Genomic DNA, 25,040 nt, shown 5'->3' with positions numbered 1-25,040 from the left:
TCTTCATTAACTAAAACAAAATGCTATTCTTCACCACTTATGCAAATACGAAAAACAGCGCCTATTAAGACCATTTAAAAACACCAAATACCTTCAGCAGGCCAATTCAGGGGATTCCCCCATGTCAGTGCATCTTTTGGGGGGTGCCAGGCTGATTTCCCCATTTTGGAGAGGACTTTCTGTGTGTTCAAGTATCGCCGGGTGCCGTTTTCACTTACTTTCTTATTGAATACGGGGAATCGTGGGGACGCACGCGAAAAGTTTCCGCACCCAAAACTCGCGATGTAGGCAAAAAAGTATCGCGGGTGCAAAATATATTGAATACGGGCCTTAAGTAGAAGAGATGCCAGACACTTGCTATTTCAAAGACCAAGAGATTTTAAGATTATCCTAGAAAGGCATGGAAGACATAGAGTGCATGGCAGCATTATGCTGCCTAAGTGTATAATATGCGATTATTATACATTATACTGTATAACAGTAGATAGCAGCAGCACTAAACCTGAGATTACATTATAAGAGTTATAAAATTGAACTTATTTGTTTTGATAAAGTCCAGATCCTGTGTAGAAAATACCTTCTCCCAAAGGGGCATATTTATGAACAGTTTTTGCCAGAAATCCCCAGAAAATAGCCGGCCAAAACTAAGGACTTCATTCAGAGCCGGACGCTATTTGCGCTCGCTCATTCAGAAAAAATGGGTGGCTATTCAAATGAACCGTTCGCTCTTTGCGGTCTGTTCACGCCTCTAGGTCTGAACGAGCGAACCAAACATGCGGTCGTTTTTTGGAAAACTACGCCCCCTGGCCGCTCGCATCCTACGTCATGTCCGCTATTTATTAGATTAATCGAGTACATCGACCAGCGTATGAACTGCTCGCTATTCTTGTGGTTGGTTTTTCCTACCGCAATCTTGCGAGCAGTTCTGACTATAAAATAACCCAGTGACGTGGTCAATGACGCTGCTGTATTAATTATGCACACCCATAAAACGCCCGTTTTGACCTTTAAGCACGCCTGCGTTCGGATCTCCACTCCCCGTTTTCAAGCACCTTCCCCTGTTACCACCCACATACGCCTCCTCCTGTCACTCAAAATAGCAGGCATTCGCTATTTAGCGAACAAACAATTTTCGGCCGCACTGACTGGTTCGCGCCTGCGTATTACGATCCGCACGCATGCGCAGTTGTGCAAACATCGCTCGGAACGAACGAGCGTCCGCTTACGAGCGGCTCTGAATCAGGCCCTAAGTATGCCCAGGATTTAAAAAGGCTGGACTGCAGCAGATATCAGCAGATCGTACATGTGCAGTAGCGCGACTGGGATCCAAACCTGGAAGTTAAGTGATCGCATTAGCTCCTGTGATCAATGGTAAATACCCTGGATACTTCATTTCTTATTGCTGCAATATAGAGCAATAAGAAATTATAATTATCAGGACCAAGTCCCGATAATTTACAAATATGCACCAAAGAAACAGGTATTTCTAAGCTTTTCTTTAAAGCCTTCTAACAGTGGCAATATTTTTTGAGAACAGAATAATAACAATATAATGTGCACTAGGTATGTGTATGTGAATATTTTCTATACTTATTCCTTCATCTATGAGTTAAAACATAATTGGTGCACAGCTGATCGCTGCATCCTATCCCTGGCTACAGTGGCGTAAGTTCATCCCAGACGCCCGGAGGCAAGTTATAATTTGGTGCCCCCCCCCAGTCACAGCCGCTGACACTGTAATGTAGCAACTCTCATGCAGACAGGCTATAGATAGACGAAGGCAGCAGCTGATGGTCTGACATGGAGCTCTCCACTAGTGTATGGTGGCTTCTCATATACCGGGAAGGGGTGCCATGTAATGGGCGGCTATGACGGTACACTCCGGGTACATAGTTACAGCCCTAAGTGGGGTGAATATGTTGTGGACAATGGAGGAGGTGCCCCTTCAGAGCTGGAGCCCAGCGGCAGGCGTCTCCATTGTCTCCCATAGTTCTGCCCCTGCCTGGCTACTCAGTCCTATAAATTCTGTTTCCTGACTGGCCCACATTGCCAGCACAATGTCGCTTCTGCTGAAGTTACAGCTCTGTGCTGAGCTCCCATGTACTTTGTATCTGAACGGTTCCAGTCCGTACTAATCCAGTTCGAAGTCTGTATATACAAGTCTCCATTTCATCAGCATTCCAGACTGGATTTACCAAGGAACTTGTTCCTATCTCCAACCATCGGTCCCAATCCGATATCTCCAACCATCGGTCCCATTCCGATTCTACCACATCGGTCCCAATCCGATTCTACAACATCGGTTCCTATCCAATTCTACCTCATCAGTTCTACATCATCAGTTCCAAACCAATTCTACAACATCGATTCCTATACAATTCTACAACATCGGCTCCTGTCTGATTCTACCTCATCAGTACTACATCATTGGTTCCAATCCAATTCTACAACATCAGTTCCAATCCAATTCTGCATCAACGGTTCTACATCATAGGTCCCAGTTCGATATCCACAACAACAGTTCCTATCCGATTTCTACAACTTCAGTTCCAATTCAACATCCAGTTCAATAAAGTTGTTCATTATCTGTACCCGCCTTCGGGCAACCACTACCTTCAGTCTCCACTTCAGCCTCCCACTCCTGTTCCAGCCAACAACAACCCTCAGGTGTGACAACAGCCATACAATACATAGAGCACTCCCATGCCTGTCATAATAGAGCATTTTTTGAACACCACACAATATCATCCAATTATTAATTAACCCTTTCTCAAATATAATATATACATTGTAAAGATAAATTGGATGCTCTGGAAGACTGCTCCAATTTTCTATACTGTTAATGGGCCCTTTAAGAGAAATGGATTGCTTTTTTATTACATGCCTCTTCTACATTTAATCTTTGCCATAAAGTGGCAGATAAGAATGGTAGATACCTCAATTTAGCAGGGACTTTAAATGATAATCGGGTGACCCTTGTTTCTGTTTATGCCCCTAACTCTGAATAGATCTCCTTTCTCCGTGAAGTGTGTGAGGAAATTCAAAAGAGCAAACATAAAATGGAAGCTGCTCAAATCAATTTGGCAATACTCTTCAGGTGTATGAAGGGGAGGGGTCATACTAAACAGAAAACCAGAAAGGGGAGTATCCCCTAGATATCCCCCAGCACACTAAACTGTACCTGCAACAATACTTGAAAACTATATGGTAATAGAAATTCAGAGATATTTGTTTCATGCATTTGCAAGTACATGGTAAGCTGCCAGGCCACTTCACGGCTTCTCTGACACTGGCAGTCCCTACTCTGTATGATAACAGAACCCACTCTGGGCCATGTAATTGTCTGTTGTAAGGCCTCATGATAAAGGCACATACAGAAATACATCCAAATTGAGAGCCAGCTTACCTTGGAGTCAACCCTGGGAACTCCAACTACCACTACAAGAGCCAGCATGCCCTCCAAATGCTGGCTCATTCATGCCTCTCAAAACAGCAAACATAAAATGGAAGCTGCTCAAATTAATTTGGCAATACTCCTCAGGTGCATGAAGGGGATGGGTCATACTAAACAGAGAAACAGAAAGGGGAGAATCCCCTAGATATCCCCCAGCACACTAAACTGTACCTGCAACAATACATGAAAACTATATGGTAATAGAGATTCAGAGATATTTGTTAAATGCATTTGCAAGTTCATGGTAAGCTGAAAGGCCACTTCACAGCTATTGTTGCAGGTACAATTTAGTGTGCTGGGGGATATCTAGGGGATACTACCCTTTCTGTTTTTCAGGAAATTCAAAAGGTCAGGAAAGGTTGCATTAATTTTGGGAGACTTTAATTTAGCCCCTGATCCAAACTTGGATAGGTCAAGTGTCTCTAGGGCTGGGTCTCTCCCCTCGGGATATAGGTCCTGCTGCTGGTTTTAAAAATGTATTATCTGAATTTGACCTCTATGATGTTTGGCATTCCACGTTTCCTGGCGTGAAATACTGTAATCTATTCTCCAGTGTTCACAATACCTACTACTGAATTGACCTTATTCTTTCTGACAAATGGGTGCCTCAGCTTAGCCACACAGTTAAGATCTTGCCTATAACTTGGTCTGACCACGCCCCTTTGCTCTAGGTATGGTAACTTTCTTCTTTTAGGCCCCCAGTGAGACCTTGGTGGTTTTCAGGATATCTCTTCAGGTCGCCTGAGGCAGTACAAGCCTTGTCTGCCTCTTTATCTCAGTATATTTCTACTAATTCCCCTTCTGACACATCCATGTTTAATTATTGGTGTGCTTTAACAGCTGTCCTTCGTGGCACAGCCATTCCACAGGGAGCCTATCTAAAAAACAATACGTTTAAAACCAAAAAGATTTGGAACTTTAACTCTCAGTCCTGGGGGTAAATTTACTAAGATTCGAGTTTGTGTGAGTTTGCAAACTCACGTGAGTTCAGGCATTTTTTTATCTCGCAAATTTACTAAAGACAAACTCGAGTGAGTTTGAAGTGAGTTTTCTTTTTTCACTGTTAAAACTCATGTGTTTGCAAACTCGAAAAAACTCACCATCGGCCAAAATAGGAAATACTTTAGATGAAAAAGAAGCAACTTGCAAATTTACTAAGAATCGAGTTTCCAATCTCGTGTGAGATTGTAGCAAACTCACTGTGAAATAGAAGTGTCAAATAGACCACCTCCTGAGCTGAGAGTTTGGCAGAAACATACACAGATCAGTGTGATTTGTGTATGTTTCTGCCTGTATATGTAATCTAAAGTGTTTTTATTTTTTTAAAAATTACATAGGGTCCCCCACCCAAAAGCATAACCAGCCCCAGACTTGCCAGCCAGTCCTGGTTCCTAAAATTATGGGGAAAAAATTAATAGCGTTCCACCGTAATTTAAGAACCAGCACCAGGCAGCAGGGCCAGACCTGGTTTTAAAAATAGGTTGAAAAAAAATGGCGTGAGTTCCACCTATTTTTAAAACCAGCTCCAGACCCTTTCTAGCAGGGGACTGATGCCACAGCCAGGGGAGCCCTTTCACCGGGCCCCCCAGCCGCAGCCTCAGCCCTGACCGCTAGTCAGCCCAGGCCAGGGATCCCTTTGGAGTTGCGGACCCCTCCAATAAACTATGTTTAACTTGCTTCAGTGACACTACTATAATATATGCAGTTATTATTACTGTAATCAAATACACACGAGAGCAAGGCAAAAACATCAAATATAACACAGATTAATACCACTTGCACACACACACACACGATTGTATAATGGAAATTTTAAGTGAACGGCCAAGGCCCTTCTTTTGCATGCCTGCAATGTAGAATGGGATGAATGGAGGACAAAGTGGAAGACAGGAGGAATGGGGGTCAAACAGAGGTAGACAGGAGGAATGGGGGGGTCAAACAGAGGTAGATGGGAGGAATGGGGGGTCAAACAGAAGTAGATGTGAGAAATGGGGGTCAAACAGAGGTAGACGGGAGAAATGGGGGTCAAACAAAGGTAGATGGGAGAAATGGGGGTCAAACAGAGGTAGACTGGAGAAATGGGGGTCAAACAGAGGTAGACGGGAGAAATGGGGATCAAACAGAGGTAAACGGGAGAAATGGGGGTCAAACAGAGGTAGATGGGAGAAATGGGGGTAAAACAGAGGAAGACAGGAGAAATGGGGGTCAAACAGAGGAAGACGAGAGGAAAGGGGAGTCAAACAGAGGAAGACGGGAGGAAAGGGGAATAAACAGGTAGACAGGAGTATAGTGGGACAAACAAAGGGAGAAGGAAAAGGGGAAAAACATGGTGAGAGAAGGAAAAGGGGAAAGAACAGAGGTAGACTCAGTGAATATATATATATATATATATATATATATACTGTATATAAATATATATATATATATATACACACAATATATACAGTAAATATACACACACATACAGTGGATATAAATATATATATATATATACATACATACATACACACACACAGGTAAAGAAAGCTGGGCTATTTCACACCATATAAAAAAAATGTAAGTTAAACTTACCCAGCTCAAGAAGAGTTGAAGGAGGCTGCTTGCAATACTGTAGGGGGGAAGGTGATCGATGCCGGAGGAAGGTTGTCTGCTACATTGCAGGGGGAGCGGCGGAAGGCTGCATTTCATACTGCGGAGGAGGGGGGGTAGGCTGCTTGCTATGCTGCGGGGGGGGCAGGCGGAAGGCTGCTTGCTATACTGCGAGGGGGGAGCGGCAGAAGGATGCAGTGCGGAGAGGGGGGAAAGCTGCTTCCTATACTGCGGAGAGGGGGGACGGCAGAAGACTATTTCCAATACTGCGAGGGGGGGCGGCGGTAGGTTGCAGTGCGGAGAGGGGGGAAAGCTGCTTCCTATACCGCGGAGGGGGGGGCGAAAGGCTGCTTGCAATACTGCTGGGGGGGGACGGCGGATGGCTGCAGTGCGGAGGGGGGAAAGCTGCTTCCTATACTGCGGAGGGGGGGAGGGTGGAAGGCTGCTTCCAATACTGCGGGGGGGGGGGGGCGGTGGAAGGGTGCAGTGAGGAGGGGGGAAGGCTGATTCCTATACTGTGGAGGGGGGGGCGGAAGGCTGTTTGCAATACTGTGGGGGGGGGGCGGAAGGCTGCAGTGCGGAGGGGAGAAGGCTGATTCCTATACTGTGGAGGGGCTGGCTAGGGGCAGGGCCCTGAACCATGATACTGATGCTGCTTTGTGTGCCAGCAGCAGCAGTTCAACTTCGAACACAGGCACAGCTCAACAGGTTCACTCCAGGGACGGATTTCGAGGGGTAGGGGGGCCCGGCAACGGGCCCAACTCGACGGGTCCTAGGCGGGTGCCTATGTTGGATAATGGTAAATCCGGCCCTGGGTGGTAGCCACAGAATACCCTGAGGTATTAAACACAGTAGGCGCAAATGCCGAAAGTACACAAAGTGTGGGATATTGGTAGCATTTCAGGAGGATTGTGAAATGAAAAACCTATGAGCGCACGTTACAGTGGACATGTACTGCTACATTTGAGAGGCGTGTCATAAAACTGACTTACATCCTTATGTAAATGAGCCCCAAGGCAGTTAGTAAGATCTATTTGTTGATGAAAACACACTGATACTTTTCAGAAAATGTATGTAGCCATAGGGATCATTGTGCCTATATATATATATATATATATATATATATATACAGTCAGGTCCATAAATATTGGGACATTGACAGAATTTTCAGATTTTGGCCTCTATTCCCCACCACAATGGCTTTGAAATGAAAGAAACAAGGTGTGCTTTAACTGCAGACTTTCAGATTTAATTTGAGGGTAATTACATCCAAATCGGGTGAACGGTGTAGGAATCACAACAGTTTCAATATGTGCCTCCCACTATTTCATGGACAGATGTGGGCTATTCCCTCGTTATTTCATTATCAATTAAGCAGGTAAAAGGTCTGGAGTTGATTCTAGGTGTGACACTTGCATTTGGAATCAGTTGCTGTCAACTCTCAATATGAGATCCAAAAAGCTGTCAATATCAGTGAAGCAAGCCATCATTAGGCAATTGATACCTGCTTAATTGATAATGAAATAACGAGGGAATAGCCCACACCTGTCCATGAAACAGCTTTTGAATTGATAGTCCCATTACTTTTGGCCCCTTTAAAAAGTGGGAGGCACATATATAAACCGTTGTAATTCCTACACCGTTCACCTGATTTGGATGTAATTACCCTCAAATTAAATCTGAAAGTCTGCAGTTAAAGCACATCTTGTTTGTTTCATTTCAAAGCCATTGTGGTGGTGAATAGAGGCCAAAATATGAAAATTCTGTCAATGTCCCAATATTTATGCACCTGACTGTATATATATTGCAATAACCTTGGAGCACAAAACAGACAACAAGTGTAATAGAGTACACACACACAGGAGATAGACTCCGCACCAGGATAAGAACCCCACCAGACTTCACCAGGAATACCCGCAAAAGGATATGGACTCTACTCAGTGAAGGCCCAGTGTAGTTGGTTCCCACCGTGCAAGCAACAGACTGCTTAGCTTATATGAAGTCTCTGCCTGGAAACACAGTGGATGGAAATGCATGTAAGGATGTGCTGATGTCGAGGAAACCGAACACTGTAGTGTAAACAACACTGGAAGAAAACTATACTGGACTGTATAGTTCTGGATCAGAAGCACCTATGTTCAACACAATTGATACTCAGGCACTGGAGGAGTGCACTGAGCAAGTTCTTATAATGGCTGGCTGATGGGTGATTCCCCGCATGAGTCATAACTGAGAGTAATATTAAGTGTTACATTTTGGCCTTTCCTCTACTGACCATTATAAATATCTCCTAATTGCTCATTGGGTGCGGGATATGTGTAAATTGTCTAATGCTTTTTGTATGCCATCAGCACTACTCCTGAACAGGCTTTCCACTGGTTCTTCTAAGGCGGAAATCACCTCCTGTTACAAATATCTCCAACAAGATATTTCAAATAAATCCACGGTCCACTTGTGCTAGAAACTTGATATAAATCGCACTTTTACCCCTCAACAATGGGAACACATTTATAATACTTACTTTCGCATCTCTAAGTGAACAAATCATGTTCAACTACTCCATAGGCTAAATCTTACCCCATTTAAACTTCATAATATGTCGCCATCCTGCTCGAAATATTGCTGGTGACATTGCTCTATTCCAGGGGATATTTTTCACATAGTTTGTGATTGACGCTCTTCCTGGTTGGAAGTTTTTGATTTTATTGTCAAAGGTCTTTAAAGTTCTTGTGGGACTAGATCCAGCTCTTGCTCTTCTCCATTGGTACCCACTTTCTAAAAATTACTTAGTTGGTCAGATTTTAAGGTCTCTAAAATACATTTTAATTTTGAAATGGACACTTTTGAAGTCCCTTACTCTACTTTACCTTCCTCCCCTTTTATAAAAATGGCTCTCATGGCATTTTTATGTTACAGACGGTGATCTACTGCTCTGAAGCACCTCCTTGCCTCTAACATTTCAGATACTACTTTCATCTCCACTATGAGATGCTTACTCAGGGACCCAAGGCTTGGTTATCTTATTTCCTTGTTTGCAAGTTGCTTTAATAAGTTATTGATATTTATATCTTTGCCTTTGGGACTATTTATTGTACCTTTGTTCGTATTAGTCTCTACATATTTGTTCTTGTTCCCTTCCCCTCCACTTTTGTCTTTATGTACCCTTCCTATTTATTTTGTAAAATGTTCAATAAAGATTATCGAAGTTAAAAAAATACTATATTCAGGTGTGTACGGGCAGTACAGGCTCTAGAGGTATGGCAACTTCTATACACATAGTAGTTAAGCTCTTGAATGAGGCTAAACGAAACAGTATTTTAGGAAAATAATATAAAAGTAAAAGTATGCTGGACTCTGCAGTGTGTAATCATCAGAGAACACCCTTGCACTGCAAAGTCCATGGGTGGGGAAATATCTCCACTTTCCTGGCTTCAAAACACTTAGTGGTGCCCTCATTTGAAAGTAGAGGGTCCCCTCTTTCAACCTGCACTACAGAAATACTAGCCCATTCTCTGCCATCCTGACACCTATAAACTTGGGGCAAGACCCTCATTAAAAGGGGTTAAGTTGTAAATAAGTCTAAACTGAGCAGTATTTTAGGAGTAGTAAATATAAGCTTTATTTAATTAAAAGGGGTGAGACTAAAGTGCTTGGAGAACAGACCTTAATTTCAGCTCCTACAGATTTTTCTGCACATCATAGCACACTTTTAGTTCACAAAACTGCTCTCAAGTGCAGAGAAGAGATGTGGATCTTGATATGCCCTGGGCAGACCATTGAGACGCATTGGTGCAGAGCCAGGTTGTTTAGCAGTGCACAACAGGTGTCCTTAATAAATGAGAGTTTTTACAGGGGCAGTTCCAAAATCTACAATGTAGTCATGCTCCTTATTATGCGTGATGCAGACAATTACATGCCATTACACTAGGTGAAGTGTTCTGTATGCCCACATATTTCACTGTTCATAAAACCTCTTGGGTGTGTTATCAGGCCGTAATAGATCTGTATGTTTGTGCCACCTAATGTCCAGATCTGTCAATTTGGCCTTAAACAACTATAGTCAAATTGGAAACCAATTTAAATACAGGCCAAGTGTATGAGTTATTGGTCAGTATGTCAACTATCAGATCAGTCCCTCAGTTGATTTCTGTACCATTACCTTTGTGCCACAACTTTGTCCTGGATTACTTTCTACCTATGTAACAGCTGCTTCAATGTCTTTACCTCTGGTACATCCTCCTCACCCAGTCTTTGGGGAGCCCCACCTCGTTAACAAATTCACTCATTCTGCCAATACCACCTCCACTGCCCTAACGTCCCTTTCTCTACTGTCTTGTGGGGCCTAGTGTCTCTCTGCTATTTGGATAATGATGGCCCAACACTCAACTTATCCAAAATATAACTCATTATCTTCCCTCCCAGTGTCATCGTCTCTCTTCAAATCTCCATTAGAGTAAGCTGCAATATCATTTTCTACTCTCTCCAATCACTGGTCTGGTGTCACCCAATGACTCCAGCCTACAATCTCTCTCACAATCCTGTCATCTTCAAAATATTTCTGAAATATACACTTATCCATTCTCTCATCATTTCCTACCTCAAACTTTTATCTGTCCTGCTTCTATTAGTCATCCCCCCCCCCCCTCATTTGTTCCTGCTGCAAACTTTCCTAAATGTTTGATTTTCCTCTTTCTTTACGCCATACCACTCTGCAAATACCCATGTTGGCTCATTTTATCCTCCAGAATTCAATTCAAATTACTCAATGTCACCTACAAAGCCCTCAACATTACTGCCTCTTTATACATCTCAAACCTCATCTCATATTCTTCTTCATGAATTCTTAGATCTGACTAGGACTCAGTCTCCCCTCCTCTCACCTAAAAGATTCTCCCATGCTGCTACCCATCAGTGGAGTTCCCTGCCACTCTCTGAATACCCATTTCTTTACTAGAGTATGTTCCATTCCCAGCTGTACTACTAATTTTGGCAGACTATCAGTACTGCCCCTATCTCACTCTGAACCACACTCTCACCTCTCCTCTGTTCCACTAAATGTAAGCTCTCTAATGAGCTGGGCACTCACTTCCATTTGTTTTCACATCTGCATTTATTTTGTCTTATGTGCCCTACAATCGACCACAATAATAATAATACAATTATATGCCATTGTCTGAGTGTATCTACTTTCTTATTTGTTTCTCTCAGCCCTCATGTATGCCAGCATCTTTGGCAATGTGTCTGCCATAATTCAGCGGCTGTACTCTGGCACTGCACGGTACCACACCCAAATGTTGCGTGTCAAGGAGTTTATCCGCTTTCACCAGATCCCAAACCCACTGAGACAGCGCCTTGAAGAGTATTTCCAGCACGCCTGGTCCTACACCAATGGCATCGATATGAACGCGGTGAGTGCATTGCCCTACAAGTTAGCAATACGCTGGTGTATATCCAACAGCTGCAACACAACCAAAAATAAAAAACAAATATTTCCACTCCGAGCCTGTACTGCTTTCATTCTGCTTAAATTAGTTACGACTTTGGAAAGGATAATAGTGTGCTAAACATTTCTTTTTTAGGAAGGAAAGTAATCATTTCAGAAATGTATCATACTCAATTTATTCAGAATTCAGGCCAGTGGTATGTGAACTGTACAGATTATACCCTAATGTTTAAAACAGAATTATATATAGAGTGTGTAGGTATCCTGCATAATACTGTACAATTATTAATGGAAAAATGGCAGAAGATTTATGTATGTAGAGGTATGTACACTCAGCTTCTGTTCCAGCCTTTCACAACTATTGTTACAGTGCTTGTGTAAGATAAATAACATACCAAACTCAGCCATAATATAGTTAATTATTATTCCATCCATTAAGCGAAGACTTTATTGCAGCTAAAATAATTCTACTGACAATATACTACTTTTACAGTTCCCCACTACTACGGATTCTAGAGCACATTATATTGTTGTGTTTACTGAAAGTCTGCAGGTAAACCAACAAATATATAGATTAACACATGCTAGCCCAGAATGTACATTTTTTTATCATTATATTGCTTTGTTATTAGGTGGGAGATCATACCATGAAACAATGCTCTTTATGGGCTTTGTCTACTTTCAGATGATATTACGTTATTGACTATATGTACTCTCCTGCAACTATGACTAAAATACTGTTACAATTATGGGGCTTCCTTCTGTGCCTTTGAATCCACAAATTTATATTCTTCTCATTGGATACAACATGTTGCCTGCATTAGAAACAGTTGTATCCAGACACTGATATAGTTTTGTCTCCGAACACTATGAAAACAACTGATAATACGGAGACAACTCAGCGCACATAAGAAAAGTAGTTCGACAAAAATAAAGTCTTTAGTGAATGCTGTAGGAAGTTGGGTAATAAATTAAAGTCATCTGAATGTAGACTTTGGAAAGGATAATAGTGTGCTAAACATTTCTTTTTTAGGAAGGAAAGTAATCATTTCAGAAATGTATCATACTCAATTTATTCAGAATTCAGGCCAGTGGTATGTGAACTGTACAGATTATACCCTAATGTTTAAAACAGAATTATATATAGAGTGTGTAGGTATCCTGCATAATACTGTACAATTATTAATGGAAAAATGGCAGAAGATTTATGTATGTAGAGGTATGTACACTCAGCTTCTGTTCCAGCCTTTCACAACTATTGTTACAGTGCTTGTGTAAGATAAATAACATACCAAACTCAGCCATAATATAGTTAATTATTATTCCATCCATTAAGCGAAGACTTTATTGCAGCTAAAATAATTCTACTGACAATATACTACTTTTACAGTTCCCCACTACTACGGATTCTAGAGCACATTATATTGTTGTGTTTACTGAAAGTCTGCAGGTAAACCAACAAATATATAGATTAACACATGCTAGCCCAGAATGTACATTTTTTTATCATTATATTGCTTTGTTATTAGGTGGGAGATCATACCATGAAACAATGCTCTTTATGGGCTTTGTCTACTTTCAGATGATATTACGTTATTGACTATATGTACTCTCCTGCAACTATGACTAAAATACTGTTACAATTATGGGGCTTCCTTCTGTGCCTTTGAATCCACAAATTTATATTCTTCTCATTGGATACAACATGTTGCCTGCATTAGAAACAGTTGTATCCAGACACTGATATAGTTTTGTCTCCGAACACTATGAAAACAACTGATAATACGGAGACAACTCAGCGCACATAAGAAAAGTAGTTCGACAAAAATAAAGTCTTTAGTGAATGCTGTAGGAAGTTGGGTAATAAATTAAAGTCATCTGAATGTAGATCACAACAATCTAAATATTAAATATCTCATAAAATTGTGCAAGTTTAAAGTAGTTGCATCACATGTCCTACACACATTGGAGATATCCATTCTATGGACTGAGCCACTATCCAGCCTAATAGCTTACTTGGAATAGGTGACATCACTGAGGCATGGGACTTGAACTGTCACACCATAATTTCATTAGTTCCTTGTGAACTGATAGGCTATAATCTTATGGATATTGATTGACATGATGTCTGTCTCCACTATGAGCAGGTGATAATGACTGGATTTCTTTAATATCTGTGCAAGCAGCATTGTCCATGCATGTTGGATACCAGACCATGCTGTGTGTAACATCATGCACTCAAACTGTTGTTTACTGCTTTTATACACTTCCATACATTCCAAAATGATCTATTTCACCCGGTAAACTATACCCTGCTTCCATTTGTCTCACTTGTCTAAAATGTGTGAATCTTATATGAATTCCAATGGTTTGATTTTGGTTTAGTATTTCCTTGCAAATTAATAAAATTAGCTAAAATCATGATCATCATCAATAACATTAATTTCCAGACAATTTTGACCACCCAACAGCACCTGAAATCAAAATGGAGGGACTATTCTGTTTTTAGATCTGAGTTCAGAGCTTGACCTGAGTCAGGGACTCTGTTCTACTCCGAACCCCAAAGTGAACTGAGGCGTGACTCGGTTTGACTCTGAATCCCAAAGTTTGGGTGTGTTCGTTCGCTTTTTAGTAAAACCGAACTGCTCATAATTCAGAGTTGTACCCTAATGCTGCCCTAGCTGCGATTTTTGGCGCAGCTTTAGATGTGCAAATATACAGTATGCTAATGCAATAGCAGCTGGGACTTGTACTATGACGCCCACTTGATATATTGCAGCTATCTGCAACTACAAACACATATGCAGCGTCAGACACAGATCATGGAAACATCGACTTCCTGAGTGAGTCTATTGGTGCATATCCACTACACTAGACTGGAACGACTGTATGATTACAACGTTGTAATCATTCAATCATTCACCATCCTGTGCAGTGGATAATGTGCCCACACTGAACGATATGTTATTCAGTGCAGGCACCCTCCTTCATCCCCGAACATGTACAGGCGATGATAAATGCGCATCGCTGGTTGTTGCCGGCATTTTACTGCACAATTAATGAACGATTGAATGATAATTCTCCTAATCGTTCAATCACTCATTGACTTCGGGTCACGCATGCGCAAAGCCGCCGGGGAGGTAGTGAGTAGGTGGCGGAGGGATCCACTCGAAACCCTCTTCACACCCCCGGAACTCCCATAGGAAGGAGCGCGGATCCGAGAACAAGCATCGTCTGAAGATGGAGCTTGTTCTCGGAAGAAACTCAGAAAACTTTCAGTCTTTGGAGTTTGATGAATATCAGGGGGTCCTATCGGACCACTGTTGAATGGCCCGGTAACTAAAATGTGTGGAAACTGGTGTTTCCACATGGCTACCACATGGCCATTTATCGTATGATGAATAGGCCCCTCAGTCTTATCCATAGAGCAATTCTATATCATAAACAAATTGCAACAAAAGTACTCAGCTCTACCTGGATAATATTAATATACAGTAAGGTCTTGGTGAAAAGCCCCGAAGAGAGCAAAAAGATAAGGCAATTTGATTTTGTTAAAGCTGTAGGAGGGCACTGACAAGCCAATAAATTAAAGGTGGAAACCCCATTTAAGGGTATATTTCCCCATATGGCACATTTTACATTTTTTACTTTTTCCTCCTTTAAGTATTGATAAGACCTCAGAAGTCAAGCTGAAATCTTTAAGGACTTGTGGCCCCAGAATGAAGTTACAGAGAATGGTATCTGCACCTGGGATGTGGAGCTGGGAGGAGCAGACAGTTGCAGAGACCACCACTTATTTATTATTTATGTATTACCAGCTATTTATATAACGCACACATATTCCGCAGCGCTTTACAGAGATCCAGTAAAATACAACTTAATCTTCTCAGTGTTAATCAAACAGCTATCGGTTGGACATGACATCTCGGCATCCCAGTCATTGGAATCGTCACTACATCCTTGGGAATCCTGTCTGTGTGTAGAAATTGTGTTAGAACATAGACCTTGTATTCCTGTTTAGATATTGTGTTTGTGTGTAATGTTTGTTTTGGGGTTGTGTCTGCATGTATGTGGAAATCATGTCTTTGGGAAATGTATTTTGGTGAAGGGACTATTGGTGTGAATATATATATATATATATATATTTATATTTATATATATGATATATGTGTGTGTTTATATGTTTGTGTCTCATTGTTCAATGTAGAGGACTATTTGTCTACTGATACAAAATCTCATCTGTACATCTATGTCTGTATGTAAAAACCATGCATGTTTATGTAGGAAGCACTTATGTTGTTCTGTATATGTCTTGTTAGTAACACATCTTCATTGTGTTTGTGTAACATGTGTGAAAAAATCATGTGCAGTATGCAGGTACTGTGTATATACGTGCTGGAACAGTGTTGTGTTTGTGGTCATATCTGTATAGGAAGATGTTAAATATCACTTGTTACAGTTCTTTGTGTGTGGAAATGAGTTTCAACCATGGTGAGTGTATATAATAGGTGTGTTTGAATCAAAATAGTGTTAGTATGTATTAATGAATGTGGCGTGTGTGCCGTGCGTGTGTGCGTATGTGTAGGGATCCTGTGTGTGCTGTGATCTTGTCTTTACAGGATTCCTGTGTTCATTGAACCCATACAGTTTGCCTAGGATTGTATTGGGATGGTGTTGGATGTTGTGCTCTCTCTGGGCATCAAGTACAGGGCCTCACGGTTTCTCTTCCCTTTGAAAGGCTAATATGCAACCCGCGGCTGGATCTCAAGCAAAGATCATCTGCCAGGCAAGGGCATGATAAACCTTCCTCCCTGCTCCATGTGACTCAGCAGGTAGACTTAAACTGCGGCCCATCTAGAGTGATGGCCCAAGAGTGATGACATTGAGACAGAGGTAGTATTGATACCACATTGGTGTAGAGCTACAGGCAATTTGGCATAAATGACATAGCATGCACTGACAATGACTTGTATAATCAGTTAAAAGTAACATAGAAGGAGACATCACAGCTGACGCTTCAATTTGGTGGTCCAGACATGATGACAACATACACGATTAGAATGTTAAAAGAACAGGGCCCGTTATGCTCTTATTTGACAAGTGAAGTAAATATACATCACGTTTGATCATGTGTACAAATGTCTCCATATACATCTTAATAGCTTGCGCGTTAAACAGCCCTTCCAGTGGCGCCATGCTGTTGCATGACTCTGTAGCGCCAAGCAAATTGGATGCACAAGCAGCTTCTGCTGATTAAAATTATATGCGGCATGGCAATATTCTGTGTGCGACTGCAGGTGTACCTGCATGCAAAATGCTACGTTACAGTGTCACAGCTGCTTACGCTAGCTATTCGCACCGCTTTGCGAATAAGAAGCATTTGAAGGTAAAAAGTTGCACGAAAAGATGCTTGGCGCTACAGAGTCCCACGGCGCTCACGCGTTATGTTTAAGCACACAGAGATTTATATGGACACATCTGTATAAAGTACAACTGCTCAGTGTTAATACTAAGAGGAGCAGACAAGGAGATTAATCAGCTGGTCAGCACTACTGAATAAAGAGATAGATAGATAGATAGATAGATAGATAGATAGATAGATAGATAGATAGATAGATAGATAGAGAGAGAGAGAGAGAGAGAGAGAGAGATAGATAGAGAGAGAGAGAGAGAGAGAGAGAGAGAGAGAGAGAGAGAGATGTATAGATAGATGTATAGATAGATAGATAGATAGATAGATAGATAGATAGATAGATAGATAGATAGATAGCGTAAAATAAGTATTGAACACATCAACATTTTTCTCAGAAAATATATTTGTAGTGTTGCTATTGTAATGAAATTTTCACCAAATGTCAGCAACAACCCATGCAATCCACACATGCAAAGAAATCAAACCATAGCTGTCCATACATTAAGTTATGTGTAATAATGTGAAATGACACAGGGAAGAAGTATTGAACATACTCATACCACTTTCAGACAGAAAAAGGCAAAAAACCCGGCATTTACGTGCCGGGTTGTTTTGCCGGTCCCTGTCTGTACCCCCCTTCAGACAGAAAACCAAATTACCGGGTCATACATTTCTACCCAGTAATTTACTGATTAACACAGGTATTTCTTCTGTCTGAAAGGGTCAACCTGGGTCTAAATTCCTGTGTCTCCGACCCTGGTAAATTCCTGGGTCGAAGTCCCGGGAATTTCAACCCGGGTTGACCCTTTCAGACAGAAAAAAAAACCTGTGTGGATCAGCAAATTACCCAGTAGAAATGTATGACCCGGTAATTTCGTTTTTTGTGTGAAAGGGGTATTACTGAAATGTATTTAATACTTCGTACAAAAGCCTTTGTTGGTAATGACAGCTTCAAGATGCCTCCTGTTTGGAGAAACTAGTCACATGCATTGCTCTGGTGTGATTTTGGCCCATTCTTCCACACAAACAGTCTTCAAATCTTGAAGATTCCGTAGGCCTCTTCTATGAACTCTGGGCCTGATTCAGAGCCGCTCGTAAGCGGCCGCTCGTTCGCTCCGAGTGATGTTCGCACATCTGCGCATGCTTATGGGTCGTAATGCACATACACCAACCAGTCAGTGCGGTCGGAAAACGTGTGTTCGCAAAATTGCGAGTGCCTGCTAATTTGAGTGACAGGATGAGGCGTTTGTGGGTGGTAACAGGGGAAGGTGCTTGAAAACGGGGAGTGGAGATCCGAACACAGGCGTGACAAACGGTCAAAACGGGCGTTTTAAGGGTGTGCACAATTAACAAAGCAGCGTCATCGACCACGTCGCTTGGTTGTTTTTTAGCCTGAACTGTTCGCATGGTTGCGGTAGGAAAATCCAACCACAAGCACTGCGAGCAGTTCAGACGCCTTTCGATGTACTCGATTAATCTAATAAATAGCGGAGATGACGTATGATGCGAGCGGCCAGGGGGCATCTTTACAAAATAGTGAGCGCATGTTTCGTTCGCTCGCTCAGACATAGAGGCGTCAACAGACCGCAAAGAGCAAGCGCTCAATTTAAATAGCCGGCCCCTCTTTCTGAACGAGCGAGCGCAAATAGCGTCCGGCTCTGAATCAGGCCCTCTGATCTTTAATTCTTTCCATAGATTTTCAATTGGATTCCAGTCAGGTCATTGGCTGGGCCATTCTAGCAGCTTTATTTTCTTTCTCTTAAACCAATTGAGAGTGTCCTTGGCTGCATGTTTGGGATCATTGTCTTGCTGAAATGTCCACCGTCATTTCATCTTCAGCATCCTGGTAGATGGCAGCAGATTTTTATCAAGAATGTCTCAGTATATTTTTCCATTCATCCTTCCTTCAATCATATGAAGTATGCCAGTACCGTATGTTGAAAAACAGCCCCACACCATGATGTTCCCACTTCCAAACTTCACTGTTGGTACGGTGTTTTTGGGGTGATGTGCAGTGCCATTCCTCCTCCAAACATGATGTGTATTACGGCGTCTAAAGAGTTCAATTTTGGTCTCATCTGACCAGACGATATTCTCCCAGTATTTCACAGACTTGTCCAAATGTTGTGCAGCAAACTTTAAAAGAGCTTCAACATGCTTTTTTTCAGCAATGGAGTCTTTAGTGGTGGTTGAGTGCATTACTTATTGTTTTCTTTGAAACAATTGTACCTGATAATTCCAGGTCTTTCTGTAGCTCTTAACAAGTGGTCCTTGGTTCTTGGACAACTCTTCTGATAATTATTTTCACTCCTCTGTCAGAAATCTTGCGAGGAGCACCTGGTCGTGGCCGGTTTATGGTGAAATTATATTCTTTCCACTTCCGGATTATGGCCCCACTGAAACATTCAGAAGTTTAGAAATCTTTCTGTAACCAATGCCATCAGTATGTTTTGCAACAATAAGGTTGTGAAGGTCTTGAGAGAGCTATTTGCTTTTACCCATCATGAAATGTTTCTTGTGTGACACCTGTTAGGGCACGTGCGTGACTCTTTTGAGTATAGTCCTGCAGCAGCCTTGAGGGCTGGAATTCTTGGCTGGATGCGGCCATGCAACAGCTTTGAGAGCTGGTAGAAACTTGGCTCTGTTGGCCTAAAGGCCGTTGATAATGGGCCGCGCAGCAGCTTTGAGGTCTGGTATGACTTGGCTAGCTGTGGCCAGTGGGTCGTAGAATATGAAGTGGCCTCTGGATCCAGAGAATTAGGGGCAGGATACTGGACTACGATATCCTTAATCTACTCAGAAAGCCCGCAACAAAACTAGCTTCGCAAGGCTCGGTCATTCCAGCCAGAATCGACTGCCCATCTCCGGATCTCAGTACAGTAGTCCTCAGTGGCTCTGTTTTCCTGTTTCAGAGACCTGATGCTAGCCTCTGGCATTGCCGCTTTATCCGGGTCGACGTAGAGGAGACCCAATGCGGCAAAGAATGCTTCGACCGTCAGTAGTGCAGGGCTAGTTGAGGGAAGACCAAAGGCCCATGTTTGTGGGTCACACTGTAACAAAGAGATAATTATCCCTACTTGTTGGGCTTCAGAACCCAAGGACCTAGGTCGGAGCCTGAAGTAGAGCTTGCAGCTCTCTTTGAAATTTTAAAAATCCTTCCGGTTACCTGAGAATCGATCAGGTAGATTTAGCGTAGATTCTACAACAGTGGGAGCTGGGGTGCCTCAGGTTTCTTCAACCCGGGGGGAAAGTTCTTGAACTTTCCGCGTAAGAACCTGTATCTGCGCAGCTAAAATTTGAGCAGTATTTTGACCAGGCTCCATTATAGGGGATCAATTATACTCAAAGAAAAAAATATGTGTGGCCGGTGATAATGTTAGGGCACGTGCGTGACTCTTTTGAGTATAGTCCTGCAACAGCCTTGAGGGCTGGAATTCTTGGCTGGATGTGGCCGTGCAACAGCTTTGAGAGCTGGTAGAAACTTGGCTAGGTGGGCCTAAAGGCCGTTGATAATGAAGCAGCCTTTGGGCCACGCAGCAGCCTTAAGGGCTGGTATGACTTGGCTAGCTGTGGCCAGTGGGCCAGAGAGTATGAAGCGGCCTTTGGGCTGTGTAGCAACCTTGAGGGCTGGTATGACTTGGCTAGCTGTGGCCAGCGGGCCGTAGAATATGAAGCGGCCTCTGGACCGTGTAGCAGCCTTGATGGCTGTTATGACTTGGCTAGCTGTGGTCAGTTGGCCGTAGAATATGAAGCGGCCTCTGGGCCGTGTAGCAGCCTTGAGGGCTGGTGTAACTTGGCTAGATGCGGCAGCAGCCTGGTATAGCTGTAACAAAGTCGTGGTGTTGGTGACTGCGCACTAAGTCATTGGAGTGCGGCCTGTGCCACCGAGTTGACACAAGCAGCTAACACTGTAGTGAGGCCTGTGCCGCCGGGTTGACACAAGCAGCTGACACTGTAGTGTGGTCTGTGCCACCGATTTGACACAGGCAGCTGACGCAGTAGTGTGGACTGTGCCGCCGGGTTGACACAAACAGCTGACGCTGTAGTGCAGCCTGTGCAGCCAGGTTGATACAAGCAGCTGACACTGTAGTGTGGCCTGTGCCACCGGGTTAACACAAGCAGATGACACTGTAATGTGTACTCTGGACTCAGAGTACAGTCCGTGCCGCCTGGATGACACGAACGTCAGGGGACCAACTTGCGGACCATGCCGCCTGGATGACTCAAACGGCAGGTAGATGATAACCAAAGCTGTGCCGTCTAGATGACACAAACGGCAGAACAACAATTTAGGAGGCAGGAAAACTGGAGCTCAACTGGAAGACAGGAGACAAAGCCAGAACCGGAAACACAAAAACTATCACCGGCATCAGAGCAGCGTTAGCGTCAGCAGGATATAGATGTAGGAGCCAATCCAGACTGATCCTCAGAATGATGGACAGGAGGTAGGTGGAGATTCAGGGAACACTTGCCCAGCATTCACCTCGCATAGCATTCGCAGTGTGGCGGCTTGTGAAAACACCTTGGTAATGAGACACCTTTTTGTAGGCCATCAGTTGGGACTGAACCAGCTTATATTAATTTGCACTGACAAGGGGCAGGATTGCTTTCTAATTACTGATAGATTTCATCTGGTGTCTTGGCTTTCCATGTCTTTTTGCACCTCCCTTTCATCATGTGTTCAATACTACTTCCCTGTGCCATTTCACAATATTACACATAACTTAATTTATGAACATCTATGGTTTGATTTCCTTGTTAGTGTGGATTGCAAGGGTTGTTGTTGACATTTGGTGAAAATGTAATCACAATAGCCCAATTACAAATATATTTACTGAGTAAAATGTTGATGTGTTCAATATTTATTTTACCCGCTGTATATATAGGTAGATAGGTAGGTAGATAGATAGATATGTACTGTATTATTATTAATATACAGTACGGTACTGTGCAAAAGTTGTAGGCAGGTGTTGAAAAAAATGTTGCGAAGTAGGAATTCTTTTAAAAATAGAAGTGTTAATAGTTTATTTTTATCAATTAACAAAATGCAAAGTGATTGAACAGAAGAGAAATCTAAATCAAATCAATATTTGGCGTGACCACCCTTTGCCTTCAAAATTGCATCAATTCTTTTAGGTACACTTGCACAAATTCAGGTATTTTGTAGGATTATAGTCAGGTGTATGATTAACCAATCATACCAGACAGGTAATAATGATCATCATGTAGGTTGTAATACAGTCATTAACTGAAACAGCTCTGTAGGAGGCTTAAAACTGGGTGAGGAACAGCCAAACTGCTACAAAGGTGAGGTTGTAGAAAACCGTTTCATGTCACAGGTCATACACTACGTCAAGACTGAGCACATCAACAAGACACAAGGTTGTTATAGTGCATCAGTAAGGTCTCTCCCAGGCAAAGATTTCAAAGCAGACTGGAGTTTCAAGATGTGCTCTTCAAGCTCTTTTGAAGAAGCGCAAAGAAACGGCAACGCTGAGGATGGAGAGGTCGGCCAAGGAAACAGTGCATCAGGTGAAAGACACAGCATGCTTCCTTCCCTTCGAAATCGGAAGATATCCAGCAGTGCCATCAGCTCAGAACTGGCAGAAACCAGTGGGACCCAGGTACACCCATTTATTGTTTGGAGAAGTCTGACCAGAAGTGGTCTTCATGAAAGAATTGCAGCTAAGAAGCCATACCTTCGACATGGAAACAAGGCCAAGCAACTCAACTATGTACGAAAACATAGAAACTGCGGTGCAAAAAAAATGTCAGTAGGTACTCTGGACTGAAGAGTCAAAATTTTAAATATTTGGATGTAACAAAAGGAGGTTTATTCACCGAAGGGCTGGAGAACGGTACAATAATGAGTGTCTGCAGGTAACAGTGAAGCATTGTGGAGGTTCCTTCAAAGTTTGGGGCTGCATTTCAGCAAATGGAGTTGGAGATTTGGTCAGTATTAATGGTGTTCTTAATACTGAGAAAAACAGGCAGGCACTTATCCATCATGCAGTACCATCAGGGAGGTGTCTAAATAGCTCCAAATTTATTCTGTAGCAGGACAATGACCCCAAACATACAGCCAATGTCATTAAGAACTATCTGCAGCGTAAAGAAGAACAAGGAGTCCTGGAAGTGATATATGGCCCCCACAGAGCCCTGATCTCAACATCATCAAGTCTTTCTTGGATTACATGAAGAGACAGAAGGATTTCAGCAAGCCTACATCCACAGAAGATCTGTGGTTAGTTCTCCAAGATGTTTGGAACAACCTCCCTGCCGAGTTCTTTCAAAAACCGTCTGCAAGTGTACCTAGAAGAACTGATGCTGTTTTGAAGGCAAAGGGTGATCACACCAAATATTGATTTGATTTAGATTTCTCTTCTGTTCAATCACTTTGCATTTTATTAATTGATAAAAATAAACTATTAACACTTCTATTTTTAAAAGCATTCTTACTTTGCAAAATTTTTTCCACACCTGCCTACAACTTTTGCACAGTACTGTACTGTATACTAATAATAATACAGTACATAAATAGTATAGATTTTCAACAGTTATCAAAGTTTTATAAAATCATGATCTATGTATTTGATGGCCAAGGCATGAGATAGATACTGCTGTCCTACAGGGAAACATAATGTCAAATAAATGTCACGTTGCCAAGCTTCAATGATGGAGACCCAATAGAACAGATTTATTTTGTACTGTTGACCATGTGACCAATACATAGTAAGTCAATGGGCAAAGCATGGAAAAGACTGATATTTAACAACATGAACTAGACACTGAACTGGAAGTCTTGCAACATTATCTTATAGTAGAGATCTGAAATATCTTCACTGCCCTATGATTGGTAAAAGATACTTTATAGTATAGTAAAAATCCCATGTGTCCTAGGGTCTGAAACACAAGTGTCCTATTTATTGTGCAGTCTACAACATTCATTGCTAATAAAGTGATAAGATAGTCATCGTTTGGAAATTGAAGTTTTGTACATAGATGTAATTTGGACTGACAAAACAATGATAATCTGAGCATGTTTAGTAATTTTTTTTAGATTGCAACCTCTGTGGGTCTTTCAGTGTCTGCTTAACCTACAAGCTATAATTTGCACATTATTGAGTATCTTCAAAAAGTACCTGCAAAACTGATGTTGGCTATTTAAAGGATCTAAGATGTTATCTATACATTTAACTGGTAAATTTACTGATGTTTGTTTTGTATTTATAGCCTCTTTTCCTGCATATAGAATTTTTTCAGCAGTGCTATAAATAATCTTGATTGTTCTCACAAAAAGCCAATGTATCTGCATCAAAAAAAGAGGAAAGATGATACTGAGTATGTCTAAACTTGCAATGTATGTCTAGAAATGATTGATATTGTATGATATCTTAAATAACTTTTAAAAAGACAATGACCCATAGAGTTTACAATCTCAAAAATGTTGGTGTATTGAGCTTCGGGAGTGGTTATATACAGCTTCTGAAATAAGTTATTTCCTCATGTCTACAGGCGTTCTATGTATCAAGGCAAGTTTGGGAATGTACTGGGATATATATAGTTAACTAGAGAAGGCTTAAGGAGCCATGCAGTGTGGATTGAGTTAGTAGAGGAAGATGTAATGTAATATATTCAGCAATCATGTTGAATAAATCAGGGTTAGTCGCAACAGTAAATGTCACTTAAAGGTCTGTTGTCAAATAGGTTTGCCAGAGACACATTTTATTTTGTTTCCTACATTCATTTTTTTATTGTAAAATGAACACTCTCACACAATGCAAAGCATTGTTATTGATTTGTGCATTGTGGTTGAAATGCAGCTGTGATTAATGCTGCTGTTAAACACATCTGCTTGTTTGAAGCTAAATTGGGCTAATCTTTATATGATCATCATTAAATTACCATTACATTCCTGTGCAACTTGGCAGACAGTTGACCATTACTATAGCTGGCTGACTACTTTGCAAGCTGGGACACTGGTAACTCTTGTAATTATATAGATTAGCAGTAAGCAATAAAACCACCAGCATTTTCCTAACTACAATGTGAAGTGGTGTGTTAATGTGTTTGTTTATTTAACTAGGAACTAGAGCCCCTGCCACTGCATCATACTCAGTGTGGGGCCCATTTATCAAAGT

General features: G+C 41.9%; 1 protein-coding gene across 1 annotated transcript in view; it reads left to right on the top strand.

Annotated features, from left to right (window-relative positions):
- KCNH6 (potassium voltage-gated channel subfamily H member 6) overlaps positions 1 to 25,040 on the top strand; it is a 290,292-nt gene that overhangs the window by 252,912 nt on the left and 12,340 nt on the right. The window contains exon 7 of the mRNA XM_088470748.1: positions 11,252 to 11,451. Coding sequence (XP_088326874.1) covers positions 11,252 to 11,451 — 200 coding nt within the window. The remainder of the gene's footprint in view (positions 1 to 11,251; positions 11,452 to 25,040) is intronic.

The sequence above is a fragment of the Taudactylus pleione genome, unplaced genomic scaffold (genome assembly GCF_031769625.1).
Source record: "Taudactylus pleione unplaced genomic scaffold, aTauple2 ptg000102l, whole genome shotgun sequence".
Lineage (NCBI taxonomy): Eukaryota > Metazoa > Chordata > Amphibia > Anura > Myobatrachidae > Taudactylus > Taudactylus pleione.
Note: the sequence above shows the minus strand (reverse complement) of the source record. Positions and strands in the feature narration are given on the sequence as shown.